General features: G+C 66.5%; 2 protein-coding genes across 2 annotated transcripts in view; one reads left to right on the forward strand and one right to left on the reverse strand.

Annotated features, from left to right (window-relative positions):
• On the forward strand, window positions 1853-9169 carry LOC100522669 (cytochrome P450 2W1). The gene is given in 10 exon segments (XM_021085945.1): window positions 1853-2446; window positions 2449-2522; window positions 3278-3440; window positions 3724-3873; window positions 3940-4097; window positions 5951-6124; window positions 6442-6580; window positions 6669-6853; window positions 7173-7314; window positions 7438-9169. Coding segments are annotated over 10 exon segments (1956 nt in total). The 5' UTR covers window positions 1853-1872; the 3' UTR covers window positions 7635-9169.
• The window catches only part of C3H7orf50 (chromosome 3 C7orf50 homolog), a 94670-nt gene continuing 89228 nt past the window's right edge, over window positions 10557-15998 (reverse strand). The window contains exons 4-5 of the mRNA XM_013987679.2: window positions 15880-15961; window positions 10557-11140 (exon numbers count right to left, since the gene is read on the reverse strand). Of these exons, the coding sequence (XP_013843133.1) occupies window positions 10955-11140; window positions 15880-15961 (268 nt within the window). The 3' untranslated portion in view covers window positions 10557-10954. The remainder of the gene's footprint in view (window positions 11141-15879; window positions 15962-15998) is intronic.

Raw genomic sequence — 15998 nt, forward strand, 5'->3', positions numbered from 1 at the left:
CCGTCCTTGGCCCAGCTGCCCCTGAGCCTGCCGTGGCACCGGCCCGGCCCACGTGCACCAGGCAGCCCAGCAAGGAAGACCATCTTGCCCAGCCTGCCGCAGCCCCGGACCTCCAGGTGTGGCCCGTGCCACAGTCGCAGGCAGGACCCTCTCCGGGGGTGGGGCAGCGAGGGGCGCAGAGAGGGGGCAGCAGCTCTGGCAGGGGGTCTGGGAGAAAGGAGAGGCGCCTGTGTCGTTGCTGTGGCTGCTTCAGGCTGGGGGTGGGGGCGGCACCAGATGAGCTGGGGGGATGCAGGCTGGGACGTGAGGATGATGGGGGGGTCACTGGGAGGGGCGGCCAGGGTGAGGCCACCGCACTCGGGGCCCCACGGACCCTGCAGACAGACAGACGGCACAGCCCACCTGCAGGTAGGGCAGACCCGAGCCCCAGTGGGACGGGATCCCACGAGGACCGGTCTGGACTCTTCTAGAACCTTCCCTTCCCCCATCCAGCACCCCACTTTGGCTCCCCTAAGGTGACAAAGCTGTGTGATTCCAAGACTAGGTCACAGGTCATAGGTCATTGGCTGTGGCCTCAATCTCTCACTCACTCACTCTTTTTTTTTTTTTTTTTTTTTGTCTTTTTGCCATTTCTTGAGTCGCTCCCACGGCATATGGAGGTTCCCAGGCTAGGGGTCAAATCGGAGCTGTAGCCACCGGCCTACACCAGAGCCACAGCAACGTGGGATCCAAGCCGCATCTTCGACCTACACCCCAGCTCACGGCAACGCCGGACCCTTAACCCACGGAGCAAGGGCAGGGATCGAACCCGCAACCTCATGGTTCCTAGTCGGATTTGTTAACCACCGCGCCACGACGGGAACTCCTCACTCACTCACTCTTGAAGCTTAAAAACACAAGTCCCCCAAGCCGGGGTTCCTGAGGTCGGGGGTCCGAAAGGGCCCCAGCAGTCCCCCGCCACCCCCGGGAAACCTCCCTGTGTTAAGGTCACACGGTGAGCTGCCTCTGTTCCATTTTCTGCCCTAAACGCCTTGTGCTGGCACCTGACACCTGCACAGCCTGGCGCTGTCACCCTGCCGACCTCCCCGGGTTCCCAGGCCCGTGAGTGTCCCCACTGTTCTCCCTTCGCCGGTCAGGAGGCCACTCAAAGTTGATGCCGTGGGGCTTCACCGCCCGCGCACCCTGCGCCGGATGGGGCCTGCTAATGCCTCCCAGGTGAGCCCCGCTTCCTCCTCCAGGACCTCCAGCCTGTGCCCGCAGGGAGGGCCTTGACACCGGCCACTCAGCTGAAGGATCCGGAGGCCGAGCAGTTCCAGGCGTCCTCTGTGACCGTAAACCCGCAGCCGTGCAGTCTGCCCGGTAGTGAGCAGCCCGTCGGGGGAGGTGTGCACGTTGAGGCTGGGAGGGGAGGGGCCCACAGGCTGCCTTGGCGCTGAGGTTTGTGTGGGACACAAAGCAGCCCCGGGGACAGGCCCCTGGTGAGGGGCCCAGCGGCAGGACGGGGCTGCACGGCCTCATGTTGGGGCAGGTGGCACGAAGCAGGCCCAGCCACTTCTGGAGCCAGCAGCCCTCCCAGCCCCCAAAGCTCACTTCCAAAGCAGCGCCTCCGCCCCTCCCAGCTGGGCCACTGGGGTTTAGGCGACCGGAGTGTGGCCCAGACCGTCGGGGGCTCGTGAACCTGGCCACCTGCTGCCCATCAGGCCCTGCTGCAGGTGGGCCCTTCTGAGCTACCAACCCCATCCTGCCTCCACCTGCGTCAGTGTAGCAAGTGCCTCCTGCCTGGGGGTGACAGTGGTTGAAAAGCCACCAAGGAGCAGACTGTCCCCCAGGCAAGCCCACCGATGGGGCCTCTGAAGCCCCAAGATCTGAGGCATGTGCCGTGCAGACCCCATGGGCCACGCCTGCCTGGTGTCCCCCGGGCCCCCGGCAGAGAGAAGCTGGCGGACGCAGATGGTGGTGGGTGTGGAAGAGGCCAAAGAGGTGCTGCAGAGGGAGGCTCCGATCCTGGGGAGGGCGAGGCCCCAGGCCCCCGAGCTGGGCTCTGATGGGGAAACCGAGCAGAGGCCGCGAACCGGCCGCCAGGCTGAGTCCTCCCCAGCGAGGCGAGGGCCGAGGGTGCCCAAGTGCAGGCCTGGACGCCGGCCCCCGGCCCCTGGGCCCCTGCCGCAGACTCGACCCCACATTCCACGCACGCCTGCCGCTTTAAGCCGCCTGGCCGTCCCCTGCAAACTGCTCATTCCACATTCTCGGGGTGGCGGGGTGGGTGGGGTGCCGGCACGCCCTCCCAGGAGGCCTATAAGGCAGAGGGCGGCCCTGGAGGGGACTGGGGCCTCGCCACCCGCCGTCCTCATGGCTCCGCTGCTCTTGGGGCTCCTGGGGCTCCTGGGGCTCTGGGGGCTGCTCTGCACCTTCGCCCGCACCCCCTCCCGGGCCCCTCGCTGGCCCCCGGGCCGCGCCCACTGCCGCTCATCGGGAACTTGCATTTGCTGCGGGTGTCACAGCAGGACCGGTCATTCATGGAGGTAGGTCGGAGCGGGCGTGGCCTCGGCCAGGATCTGCGCCTGGGCCAGCGCCGGGCCCCCTGCCAGCCCTGAAGCCACCCCAGCCCCAACTCAGCAGGACCCCTGTGGAGTGGGAGGTGCTGGCCTCCCAGGGGACACAGGAAGTCTCAGTGCCTGTCCTGCCTCGGGGAAGAGAAAGACACTCCACCCCAGAGGGAAGCAGGTGGGCAGTGCAAGGAGCAGGGACCAGGAAGCAGGCCAGGAGGGCTCCCTGGAGGAGGCAGCATTAGACGAGGGCACTCCTGGGAGCAGCACCCCGCAGCAGAGGTCTGGCACCTGAAAGAACCAGGAGCAGGGCACACAGGTGCCTGTGGGGCAGGGGGGAACTGCCGCTGGGTATGGCCCCCCTCGCCTGGGCTGCAGGCCGGACCCCAGCCCAGGTCGAGCTGGCTGGCTCGAGGATGCAGCAGAGGTGCAGGCCTGGCCCTGGCCCTGAGCGCTGTCCAGCCCATGAGGCTGCCTGGTGGCCCCCGGGCCCTGCAGGTGGGCGGGGAGGAGGGCAGGGCAGCCCTGGCTCCCAGGGGAGCCGTGACGCACAGAGTGCCCTGGGCTGCAAGAGCCACCCCACCAGGCTGCAGGCACCAGGGTTCTCAGGCCCTGGAGGCCACCGTCCATGTGCTGGGGGCTGCAGAGCGGGCAGTGAACCACACGGACTGAAAGGCTCCTGGGGGACCTGGGGGTGGGGCCGTGGGCTGATGCTGTCCTGTCCCCACCAGCTTGCCAAACAGTACGGGCCAGTGTTCACTGTCCACTTGGGGCACCAGAAGATGGTGGTGCTGACCGGCTACGAGGCGGTGAGGGAGGCCCTGGTGGGCACCAGGCAGGAGCTGGCCGGCCGGCCCCCCATCGCCATCTTCCAGCTCATCCAGGGAGGCGGCGGTAGGTGTGCGGCTCGGGGCGGGGCAGAGGCCAGCTCTGCTTCTGGGGCCCACCGGGCACGGCGGCTGAGAAGAAGGGCCCTTGCGTGGGGCAGCAGGCAGGGGCGTGCCCAGTGTGGTCCTGTGGGAGCGTCGGGGTGTCCATGTGGCAGGGTGGGTGCACACAGGACCAGGGCACACCGGAGGGGACCGGGCCAGCCAGGGCCAGCTCCGGGGGAACAGCCTTGGGGACGGGAGTGAGTCCCCCGCTCCCGCCCGCATCTCTGCGTGCATCCGGCCCGCAGGCATCTTCTTCTCGTCAGGGCCGCGCTGGAGGGCCGCCCGCCAGCTCACCGTGCGCGTCCTGCACAGCCTGGGCGTCGGGAGGGCGCCTGTGGCCGACAAGGTCCTGCAGGAGCTGCGGTGCCTGACGGGGCAGCTGGACAGCTACGGAGGTGAGTGGGGGCTGGGGGACCCCCATCGCGGGGCCCCTCAGTCCTGAGGCCCGTCTCCGCCCCCAGGCCGGCCCTTCCCGCTGGCGCTGCTCGGCTGGGCTCCCTCCAACATCCTCTTCGCGCTCCTCTTCGGCCAGCGGTTTGACTACCGGGACCCCGTGTTCGTGTCCCTGCTGGGCCTCATCGATGAGGTCATGGTCCTCCTGGGGACACCCAGCATACAGGTGCGGTCGCCCTCGGGTGGGGCAGGGGGCGGGGAGCCAGCCTGAGACGGGCGGGAGGGGGTCCCAGCACCGCCCCCGACAGAGAGGTGGGCTGCGCCTTGCGGAGGCAGCGCTGGATTCGGAGCCAGGAGGCCCGAGGCGTGTCCTGCCCTCACAGTGAGGGGCCGTGGGCCCCTTGCCAGGCCCCGTGCTTCTCGGAAACAAGGACTGGGGTCCCCGCCTCTCCCCTCTCCCCACCAGTAATAGCTGCACCTGCTCAAAGGTCGGGGTACGCACGGGCCCTTCTCCCCTGGATTTGGGGGTTGCTGCTCCCAGGCCCGAAGCCCTCAAACCTGGCGTCCCCTCCACCACGGCTCTTCAGTGTCACAAACGCACTGTGCCCCTGTGCGTGTCCTTCTCTCCCAGATTCTAACCGTTCCCATGGGTGGCCACCACTGCCAGCCTGAGCTGTGACTCGCGTCGGCACGTGCGGGGCACGGTGAGGTGGGGGAGGTGTGCACCGCGGCGTGTGGATCCCTGCTCTGCAGGCCAGTGTCTCCAGCCCCCGAGGCCGCAGGCTTCAGCCCCGATTCGAATCCACCCCTCGCGGCGGGAGGGGCTTCCTCCCGAAGCTGGGCTGGCCGAGCCCCCAGGCAGCCCCAGGAGGCCGGAGGCCAGACGGTCAGGGGACTCCAGGGAGTAGGCCATCCCAAGGCCTCTGTCCCTGCGCCCCGTGTGACGGTCCCTGCGGTGGGGCACGGGCGCGGGACAGCAGCTGGGTGCACGGCCCCCAGACAACCTGGCCAGACAGGCTGTGCCGTGACCCCCATTTCACGACGGGCTGAGCTGAGGCTCCCAAGTTTGCAAACCCACCCCCCTTTCTCTTTTTGGCTGCACCCACGGCACATGGAGGTTCCCAGGCCAGGGATGGAATCCGAGCGGCAACTGCAGCAGTGCTGGATCCAGAGCCTGCTGTGCCAGAGCGGAAGCTCCTCCCTTCTCTTACTTTATTTTATTATTATTTTTTAGAGCTGCACCTGCGGCACATGGAGGTTCCCAGGCTAGGAGTCCAAGCGGAACTGTAGCCCCCAGCCTACACCACAGCCGCAGCAACGCGGGATCCTTAACCCACTGAGCGAGGCCAGGGGTCGAACCTGCAACCTCATGGTTCCTAGTCGGATTCTTTTTCACTGCGCCACCACGGGAACTCCCTCCCTTCTTTTTTTTTATTTTTTAACTTTTTTGCTTTTTAGGGCTGCATTAGCGGCATTTGGAGATTCCTAGGCTAGGGGTTCAATCAGAGCTATAGCTGCTGGCCTACACTACAGCCACAGCCACAGCAGCAGCGCCAGATCTGAGCCACATCTGCAGCCTACACTGCAGGTCACGGCAATACCGGATCCTTAATCCACTGAGCAAGGCCAGGGATCGAACCTGCAACCTGATGGTTCCTAGCCAGATTCGTCTTCACTGCGCCACGACGGGAACTCCCTCCCTTCTTTTTAAAAATGAGTCGCAGCCCATTCTAGGTTATTCCCACAGCAGTAACCCCCACCCCCCGCCGGCTGCTTCATCTTATCCGCACAGGTGGGCGGGGAGCAGGGGACAGGCTGACAGTTGCCTGCTGTGACTTGCACAGACCCCCAGGTGTGTTGCCTACCAAGTGGCGCCTCCTTCGGGCGCTGAGAAGGAGGATTTCATCAGAGCCCCTGGGGCTGCTGGGCCCACTGGGAAGGGCAGGGCAGGGGCCCCAGACTGGGTGCACTCTTGCGGCACCTCTGCCTGGAGCCTGGGGCTGCGCCAGGGGTCCCAGACAGGTGAACACACCTGCTGGGGGATCGGTCGGCGCCCTCACTCTCCCGCCACGCCCCCAGCTGTTCAACATCTGCCCCTGGCTCGGGGCCCTCCTCCAGCTGCACCGGCCCGTCTTGCGCAAGATCGAGCAGGTGCGGTCCCTTCTGCAGACCCTCCTGGAGGCGCGGCGGCCCCACCCGCCCAGCCAAGGACGTGTGCAGAGCTACCTGGACGCCCTGATCCAGCAGGGCCAGGTGAGGCCGAGCCCCGCCTCACCACCCAAGAGGCCCCAGGTCCCCCCCAGGAGGAGCGGGGGTGGGGAGGGATCCTTGTTGGTCCCACACCTCCTGGCTGGGGGCCTCTCTGAGCCTCAGGCTCCTCACCTGTGAAATGGGGTGGCGGGGAGGCTGTGCTGCCCTCAGGAGGCTGCAGGTGCTCAGCTCGGACCTTGCCCTGGCCCCCCTGCCTGACCTGTGGTCCCCGCCCTTCCTGAGCCTGGGCCTGTGGGAGGGCCACGGAGCCGGACGGAGCCACAGCCTCCAGCTGAGCCTGGCCCCTCTCACCTCTGCAGGGGAAAGATCCCGAGGGCCTGTTTGCCGAGGACAACGTGGTGGCCTGCACCCTGGACATGGTCATGGCTGGCACGGAGACCACCGCCGCCACGCTGCAGTGGGCCGCCCTCCTGATGAGCAAGCACCCGAGTGTGCAGGGTGCGCCCAGAGCCCATCTGCGGGCGCCCGGGACCCAGGGGGCGGAGGGAGGCTCCCGGGACACTGGCGCCCACCCTCTCGCCCGCAGGCCGGGTGCAGGAGGAGCTGGACCGCGTGCTGGGGCCCGGGCGGCCCCCCCGGCTGGAGGACCAGCGCTCCCTGCCCTACACCAACGCCGTGCTGCACGAGGTCCAGCGCTACATCACGCTGCTGCCCCACATGCCCCGGTGCACGGCCACCGACACCCGGCTGTGCGGCTACCTGCTCCCCAAGGTGGGCGGGCGGGCCTCCCCCACCTGCTCCTCTCCTTCCGGGTGGACAGGGCTGAGGGTCTCAGGGATGCCCGTGGGGATGCAGGAAAGAGCGTTCAGCAGGGGGCAGCCCTGGGCGTCACAGCCCCCTCGAACCTGGGGCCTCCCCACAGCAGACTGGGGTCCACACTGCGTGGCCCGGGTCACCTGGGAAGTGGAGCTAGGCCACAGCTGGCGCGGGTCGGAGCGGAACCCCCAGCAGACCCCTGCCAGGCCCCGCCCAAGGCACGGCCGGGAGGACAGGGTGCCCGGCCAGAGGCCCACCTGCCGCCCGCCCACAGGGCACGCCGGTGGTGCCCCTGCTGAGCTCCGTGCTCCTGGATGAGACGCAGTGGGAGACGCCGCGCCAGTTCAACCCCGACCACTTCCTGGCCGCCGATGGGTGCTTCGTGAAGCGGGCGGCCTTCCTGCCTTTCTCTGCAGGTACTGCGCCCTGGCGGGCGGGCGGCCGGGTCCCCAGGGGCCTCGGGAGCCCAGGCTCGCCGGCCGGCAGGGCTACCCCACCGCCGTTTCCGGGAGCCCACCCTGCACCCGTGTCCCCCGCAGGCCGCCGCGTCTGTGTGGGGGAGAGCCTGGCAAGGTCCGAGCTCTTCCTGCTGTTTGCGGGCCTCCTGCAGAGATACCGCCTGCTGCCCCCGCCCGGGCTCAGCCCCGCCACCCTGGACACCACGCCCACCCCGGCCTTCACCATGCGGCCACCAGCCCAGGCCCTGTGCGCCGTGCCCAGGCTGCAGGGGCACTGACTGTGGGAGGTCCTGGCTTGGGATGGTGGAGGGTGATGCGGGGGGCTCTGTGGGTGATGGGGACCACGTGGCAGGCCGCCCCCCAACCCAAGCCAGGCTCTCAGCCAGCGAGGGCTGTGTATCCTAGACCTGGCAGCCACGTCTGGGCACCAAGGGGGACAGGGGTGCCCCACCCCTGCCCTAAGACCCCGCCCAAGCCTCGTCCTCTTCCCCGCCCCCCCCCCCCGCCAGCCCAGACCCTGGGGCGTGACTGCTGCTTGTCTGCAGCCAGATGCCCCGGCGGAGCCTCCACGCACCCCCTCCTCACACCCCCACAAGCCTCCCCTGGGCTTTCCCTGCTGCTCTCTCCCCCATGCCTCCCCCACTGTCCCCATCTGGTTCCTCAGCAGGCCCAGTGTCACCAGGCACCACCCACCTGCAGTCTAGGGCTGTAGGGAGATGGCAGTGGGCTGCTGGGCCGCCCAGAGGCAGTCTTGGCACCGCAGGCCCCGCGGGCCCCGCTCACTGCACTGAGCTGGGCCCTGGCTCCACTGCAGCTCCACCCAGGTCCTGCAAACGCCACCCAGGTCTTAGAGCTCCCTGGCACCGTGCCAGGTGGCACTCGGCCCGTGGAGCCAGGACCCTGAGCCCTGGGGCTACCTTAGTGGGAGACAGGCCAGTCAGAGGACAGCCACCAGCCGGGGTGACGGTGAGAAGGGGCAGTGGGGGTTTGCAGGCAGGCCACCCCCAAGAGCCTCTCCTCTGGGCCATTCCCACCGCTCACCTCCTCGTCTGCCCCGGACCTTTCCCGTGGCCAGAGCCTTGGCTTTTCACGGGCTGGAACCAGCTCTTCCTCTCTCGGGGGACAAGCACCCTCAGGGGCCAGCTGGCGATGGTGGACACTGGGGCCCAGGACCGGGCTGGTTAGCGACGCTGGCGGATTCTGCACAAACAGCTAAGGCCTCGCCAACACCTCTGTGGAGCTGGATGCAGGCAAGCCAGGCGTGGCTCCTGCCCTCCCAGAGCCCGGCTGGCAGACCGGACTGGAGGGGGCACAGGGCTGGGGGTGTGCAGAAGCCGCCCCCACTCCAGCTGGGGGTCAGAGGCCCTTCCTGGAGAGCATCAGATTAGCAGGAATTAAAAAGCCTGACCGCGCTGTGCTGTCCATGTGGGGACGCTCGCCTGGGGGGGCGAACTGGTGAGTGAGCAGGGTGGGGGTGAGGGGTGGAGGGGCCTGCGGCCCAAGGGTTCAGTGCCAGGCACCCTGTGACGGGGAGCGTGTTCCCCCAGCCTCTGAGCCGTTTCCAGAGGTCCTAGTGGAAGGACCTAGGGCTGCAAGGTCAGCACATGACGCTCCAACGCCCCCCGGGGGGGCGGGGGTGGGAAGCTCCCTAAAACCAAGGGCAGGGCCGCGTCACAGGCACGGGTGCTTCCGGATGTGCTGGCGACATGTCCAGAAAGGGGCCTGGACGGGGAGGGCGGCCTGGGGGAGGTGGAGCCGGACACCTTCCTGGAGGCAGCGCTGGGCTCGTGTGGGTAAGTGGGCTCCCTGGACGGCTGTCCTCACGGCTGCAGCCCCGGCCTCGGGGTCTCGAGGGGCTGGCGGGTGGCTCTTGGTCCAGATCTGCCTTTGGCTCCAGGGCCGCCCCCGCCACACCCCAGCAGCCCCAGACCATAAGCGAACCCCCGAGAACACACACACAGACGGTGTCTCAGCTCCTGGGCCCGAAGGGACCCTGACAGGAGACATTTTCCCATCAGTCCTGAGCCCAACGGAGCCACGATGCTGCGCCCCCTCGCAGGGGAACACATGGGGTAGGGCGTCTAACTTCCAGAAGCCCCACTGTGCAGGGGTGCCCAGCGGGGACACTGGCTGGACGGTCCCTGAAAAGTCACAGGACCGACTGTACACGCTCAACACAATTCACCCAAAGTGGACACGACCCTCCTGGGGCTGGGAGGGAGGGGCACCGTGGGGGGAGCAGCTGCTGAGCCCCCACTTCTCACAGTCGAGGGCCAACAGGAAACACCCGCTTCTCAGCCATAAATCCTACAGCTGCTTGGCCCCAAGAGCGGCTTCCTTGGGGGGCGAGGGGGCAGTCGGTGAGCCTGATGGCTCTGCAGTCACCCCGGAAGGCACGGCCCACACCTGCCGAGCTCTGTCCGGACTCCTTTACAACAGGGGGGGCTCTACCCGCCCTCTGGGGGCTGCTCCTCAGCCTCACCAGCGGCGTTAGTAACCCACAGGAACCGCCCCGCGGGCCGGGGCACCGCGACGGCCCCGCCGCGTCAGCCTACGTGGCCCCCCTGCCTTCCGTCCTTCTTGGGACCAGCACTCTCCTGCCGATGGCATCTGGGCGCTGACGGGGAGGACAGCCACCCCCAGGGCTGCCAGCCCAGCGGCCCTGACGACCTGGGAGAACCAGGGACCTGCAGGCAGACCTCCCACAAGGACTCACCCGGGCTCATCAAAGCGCCCCCTCTGGCCGGCACGGGGACCCCAGGAACTGCCTGGATCTAGAGCTTGGCCCCACACCCAGTGATGCCAGGGCCGCTGCGGAGCACAGCACTGCATCCCATGGGGCCTCAGGGAGGAAGGAGGCCTCAGGCCAGTGCCCACGAGGAGGATGCCTGGCTCTCTCCTCAACGTTTCCACGAACAGGCAACAAGGACCCGTTCCCACCACCTTTTTTTTTTGGCTGCTCCTGCAGCTCAGGATGTTCTCAGGCCAGGGATCAAACCCACGCCACTGCACTGACCTGAGCAGGTGCACTGACAACGCCAGATCCCGGACCAGCTTCACCACCAGGGAACTCCTCACACTTCCCTTTTTGATTTGGCTGCCAGGGAACTCAGCTACATTCTTGATCAGCCAATCTGCCCTTCTTTGCACCCCGGCAGCCACTCACGATCCGCCCGCACGACCCACAGGCAGAGAACGAATCACAGGAGAGGCACGGCCTCTGGGGGCCAGTTTTTACTGAAAATACTCAGCTTTCCCTTATAATTGGCCAGCAAGGCCCATGAGCCACAGCCCAGGCCCTCGGTGAACACAGGGACGGACACAGCTGGCAGGAAGGGCTGACGCCAGCCAGCCTCCAAGACATCCTGGTAGAAAAATAGACACGTCCCCCAATAAGCCCCTCCTCGGGGGCTGGAGGGCCACTGGGAGGCCAGGTGGTTTGAGTGAGCGCCTTCCGCTGTGAAGGGGCTCAGCCGCCATCCCTATGGGGTGAGCTGGCTGAGCTGGAGCGAGAGGCAGTCCTTCCGAGAGCCAGGGGTCAGGGGGACCGGGGACCCCGCCCCTGGAGCCCGAGAGGCGCAGGCCCACCCGAGCTCCCCTAGGAGAGCAGCTGCAGCACCTGGCGGGCACGCTGGGTCTTCCCCAGCAGCGAGGCCTCCGCGCCGGCCCCCGCCTGGTCCAGCTCCCGCATCAGCGCCTCGGCCTTCTGCACAGTCAGCTCACGGGCCCGGCCCTGGAGCCCCTCCAGGTAGGCCAGCAGCGTGGGGAAGTGCTCCTCGGAGACCTGCAGGGGAGAGAACGTGTGGTCAGGGGCCGTGCGGACGGCCTGGGGGACCAGCCGGGTTCAGTGTGCTCAGCTGCACCCGCACCCCCTGCCCGGTCACCACAGGACCACAGGGCCAGGAGCTGGAACAGGCAGCTGGCCGCGTGTGTCCTCTTCCAGCCGCTGCTGTTTCCCCCAGGTGCCAGGCTCTGGCTTGTGCTAGAGGCTGGCAGACATCAATTTTCACGCCTTCCTGAAAAGCTACCAAAACAACAGAAAGCAGATCGATTTTTTTTTTTTTTTTTTGGTCTTTTTTAGGGCCACACCCACAGCATATGGAGCTTCCCAGGCTAGGGGTCGAATTGGAGCTGCAGCCACCAGCCTGCGCCAGAGCCAGGGCAACGCGGGATCCGAGCCGCATCTGCGACCTACACCACAGCTCATGGCAACGGCAGATCCTTAACCCACGGAGCGAGGCCAGGGATCGAACATGCAACCTCATGGCTCCTAGTCGGATTTGTTAACCACTGAGCTACATGGGAACTCCAAAAGCAGATAGATTTTTACAGAGATAGAGCTCTGAGGACAAAGAGAAAAAAGACAATGGTGGCAACGTCTAGGGGCTGAAAACGAGTCAGTAGGCCTGCGGAAGATGAGGCTTGAGCTGAGAAACCCCGATTATGCTGCAGGCTCCACCGCCCCGACCCTGCTGCCCCCAGGGCTCCAGAACCAGCTGTGCAGTCACTTTCAGGAGTGAGAATAAAGACGGGGCTGAAAACGGGTGGCTGGAAGTTCACTGAAAAAGCAGTGAGCAGAGTCCCCGCTGTGGCGTCACCAGATTGGCAGCATCTTGGGAGCACTGGTTTGATCCCTAGCCTGGCACAGCGGTCGGTTAAGGATCTGGCACTGCCACACGGGCGGCTTAGGTCGCAACTGCAGCTCGGATCTGATCCCTGGCTGGGGAGCTCCCTGTGCTGCGGGGAGGCCAAAGCAGCAGCCACACACACGAACTTCAAAACCCACTAGAAAGCTGCGTCGGTCAGGACGGCGGAGCCCTAGGCGTCCGCACACACGCGGACCAGGGACAGGACTGAGAGTCCGTGGCCAGGCGACCTCTGAGGGCTGCCAAGGCCAGATAAGGGGGAGTCCTCTTTTCAACAGGTGGTGTTGGGACATCTGGACGTCCATGAGCAAAGCGAGCTGACCCTCACGCCACGTGCGAAAGTTAACTCAAAGTGGATCCAAGTCCTGGAAGAAAGAGCTAAAACTAAGACCCTTAGAATCTAGGAAATAAAACCCAGGGGAGAACATCTTTGTGGCCTTGGATTCCTCGGTCTCAGCTCCGACAGCAAAAGCACCAGCAGCTAGAAGAGCCCAGAGACGCTGGACCTCACCACAAGCCAGAGCTCGTCACAGCAGTGGATGTCACGGTGTGCAAATCCCAGCTCCAAGAAACTCACTAAGCGGCTGGGGTGCAGAGCCCAACCCTCTGAGGGCCGCGGAGGCCGCGGGTGCGGGGCTCCAGGCGGGCGAGTCCAAGGGGAGCCGGCGTCGAGAGGGTCTGTGTGCTGGAGGCGCCCCCCCCCCCCGATGTTGGCAGCTCTGCGGCAAGACTAGAAGCTTCTCTTCTAGAATCTGAGAAATACAAGAGAGAAGCCCCAGAGAAGCTGACACTGGGGGCTGGGCCCAGCCCCTGCCCACGCCGCACGGAAGCCGGGGGCCCCTGGGCCGGCCAGGCTTTGAGGCTCCCCCTAGGACACGTGGGCCCCACAGGGCACCAGATGTTGGAGCAAAGTCTCTGATTTCGAAACCAGAGGTCACACAGACCAACAGACCACAAGCAACGTGGGTGAAACGGGGCCGCACAGGAAGAGAGACGTCTTGAACGTGTACCCGGCTCTCAGGGCGAGACCTGGGAAACAAGAGGGAGCTGCCGCCTGGCGGGTGGGAGGCCGAGTCCTGACCTGACTGCGGTCCCGACCTTCGCCCTGGGCCTGACCTCAGCGTCCTGCCCTCCGCCGAGGCCCTGACCTCTGCCGCGGTCGGCTCTCACCTGTCTTCTTTGCCGAAAGGCTCCTGCCGGAGCCTCGGCCTGCTCTGCAGCGCCCTTACCCCGAGGGAGACGAGCTCTCTGAACGTCCCCGAGGCGGCCCCTGACCGGAGCCTGCGGGCGGTGGCTTCACGGCTCAGGTTTTCCTGCTGGTCTGTTTTCTGGGTCACGGTGCTTTGGGTCCGGACGGAGACCGTGAGCTCCGCTCTGCTCTCGCCACTAAGTCTTTGGTTGGTTCCGGGTTAAGGTTGGCACCTGACGCGACGAGGGGCCGCCTTCATTCTCTAGGTGGGGGCGGTGGCGGAGAGGGAGGCGCCGAGAGCCCCAGGCTGGCGGGCAGGTCTCAGGCCCGCCAGGAGCAGCCAGGCCACGACCGGTTTTACAGCGAGAACAAACGTCTCTGGGGACTGTCCCTTCTCTGGGTTCCCAGGAAGGAGCCAGAGACCCCTCTGTCCACAGAGGCCGGGGCCAGAGCAGCACAGGACCCCGGCCCCATCCTGACCCTGCTGAGCCCCCAGGAAACATCTGCTGAATGAGGACGCAAAGTTCCCAGCACTCCAGACCCATGGGCAGCCAGGTGCCCGCAGCCCAAGGTTTTCTGACGGCCCGGCTGGGCCGTGTGAGCCCGTCCCTGACCTCAGGGGCTCACCCCCCTCAGGGGCTCACTCACACTGGCTACCGCGCCCTCGCAGCTGCCCATCCAGACGCAGTCCCATCTCCCAGGGCAGCGCTGGAGGCCGGGTTCTGAGAGGGCACCTGCTGTACCCCGTCGTCCAGGCTGCCAGGCTGGGGGCCCGGGGGTCAGCGGAAGCAGACGAGTCCCATTCCCGGGGGGTCACATCGCAGCAGGGCAGACGGAGGAGAAGGACCGCAGGTGCGGGGAGGGGCTGGGTGCCAAGACCACCCGCTGGGGGAAGAGCTGTCTTCTTCTTTTGCTTTTTGTCCTTTCAGGGCCGCACCCGCGGGATGTGGAGGTTCCCGGGCTAGGGGTCACATCGGAGCTACAGGTGACAGACTACGCCAGAGCCACAGCAATGCCAGGTCCGAGCCGCGTCTGCGACCTACACCACAGCTCACGGCAATGGCGGATCCTTCACCCACGGAGCGAGGCCAGGGATCAAACCTGCAACCTCACGGTTCCCAGTCGGATCCGTTTCCACGGAGCCACGACGGGGACTCCGGAAGCACCGTCCTCAGGCCACGCTGCTGGGACCACAGCATGGCCTCGCGCTGGCGACACCAAGATCACGCGACATTCGGAAGCGACTGTGAGGCGACCAGAGGCTGAACGTGAGGACGGAAACTAGAAACCCCTTGGAAGAAAGCGGGGGTAAACCGCCCCGCCCCGGATCAGGCAGCAGTGGCCTCTCGGCAATGTCGCAAACACACAAGCAACCAAAGAAAACACGGGAAAATCAGACTCCATCAAAACTGAAAGCTCCCTAGGACACACGCCAGGTGGTCTCGAGTGGCCGGGGGCAACCAGGCAGCAGAGGGGCTCTGGCAGGGGCAGGTGGCTTGGTGGGCGGTCAGTCTAGCCAGCTGTCACCCCAAGCCCTCAGTCCTGGGAGAGAGGGGTCCAGGGAACGGAGACCCGGGGTGTGGGGAGGCCAGGCCTCTGCCCGCGGCTCTTGCAGACGCCTCACGGTCTGTCCCCTCAGCCTGGGACGTGGGGACAGATGTCTGAGGACCACAGGGAGGAGGGGCGGGTGCCCCGAGCCGAGTGGAGAGTGGACGTGGCAGGACGGCGGGGACCCGGGGAGGGGACCACGCTGACGAGGGTACCGCGCGGCTCCACAGGGAGGCAGCCAGGCTCTTCCTTGGCGGGGACACGACAAAGGACACAGAAAAGCCCCATCTGGCCAGCATCACAGCAACACTGACCCAGACAGGGCCACAGAGGGACAGGAGAGCTGATGAGTACAGGGCAGCGACCCCACAGACGCGAGCTCGTCCCCGGGGGAGTCGGTAACGTTACAGAAAAGCCACCAGCAGAGTCACGTGATTGGTGTCACCATCAAGCCATCACAGATGTCCCCACCCGGGCGTGGACAGGCCCAACCCAGCTCGCTGGCCCGACAACTGCCCTCTCGGAGCAGGTAGGGCCACGAGGGTCAGTGGACGAGCAACGATCCGGACCAGAGGATGCTGGGGGGGCGGGGGGAGGGCAGACGCCGGGCGAGTGTGATTCTCGACGGGTCCCCCCGCAACCAGGACGTCACCGAGGGTCGGAGCTGGTGGTGGCCACGTGGTGTGGAGCCCTGGCTGAGGCCGGCGTGTGGGAGACGCACGCGGCAGTGCCTGGGGTGACCGGCCCCCAGCCTCAGCCTCAGCCCCACACCCCGCCGGGCCTCCAGGGCTTCCGGCGGTGCTGCCACATCCGCAGCCTCCTGGGCTCAGAGTCCGGCCACCGGGCAAACCCAGCAGGGTTCCGACCCCACCCCAAGCGGGTTCCTCCTGAGCCCGGGCTTCGTCTCCGTAAGGATGGCCGGGGGCCACGGCCACGGCCTCTTTGTAATCCGAGCCGGGGCTGGGCCTCGAGAGGAACGGGCCGAGGAAGGAGCTGTGCGGCCGGGCCCAGGGGCCGGGGGTAGAGGGAGGCCAGGCGCAGAGGGGCCGGGCGCCCAGGCCACTGTGCCGGATGGGGCCTGCCCACCCCACCACTGGGCGACCTGAGCCCCGAGGGTGCCCCCCGCCCCAGCACACCCACCTGGTCCCTGTCGTACATGTGCACCAGCAGCCAGGTCTGCCTCGTCTTCTGAAACCTCCAGTCCTCGCGCTTCTGGGCCCAGCTGGGGAAGCAAGGACAGGACGTCTCAGCGCCGGGAC

Source organism: Sus scrofa, chromosome 3 (genome assembly GCF_000003025.6).
Source record: "Sus scrofa isolate TJ Tabasco breed Duroc chromosome 3, Sscrofa11.1, whole genome shotgun sequence".
NCBI lineage: Eukaryota > Metazoa > Chordata > Mammalia > Artiodactyla > Suidae > Sus > Sus scrofa.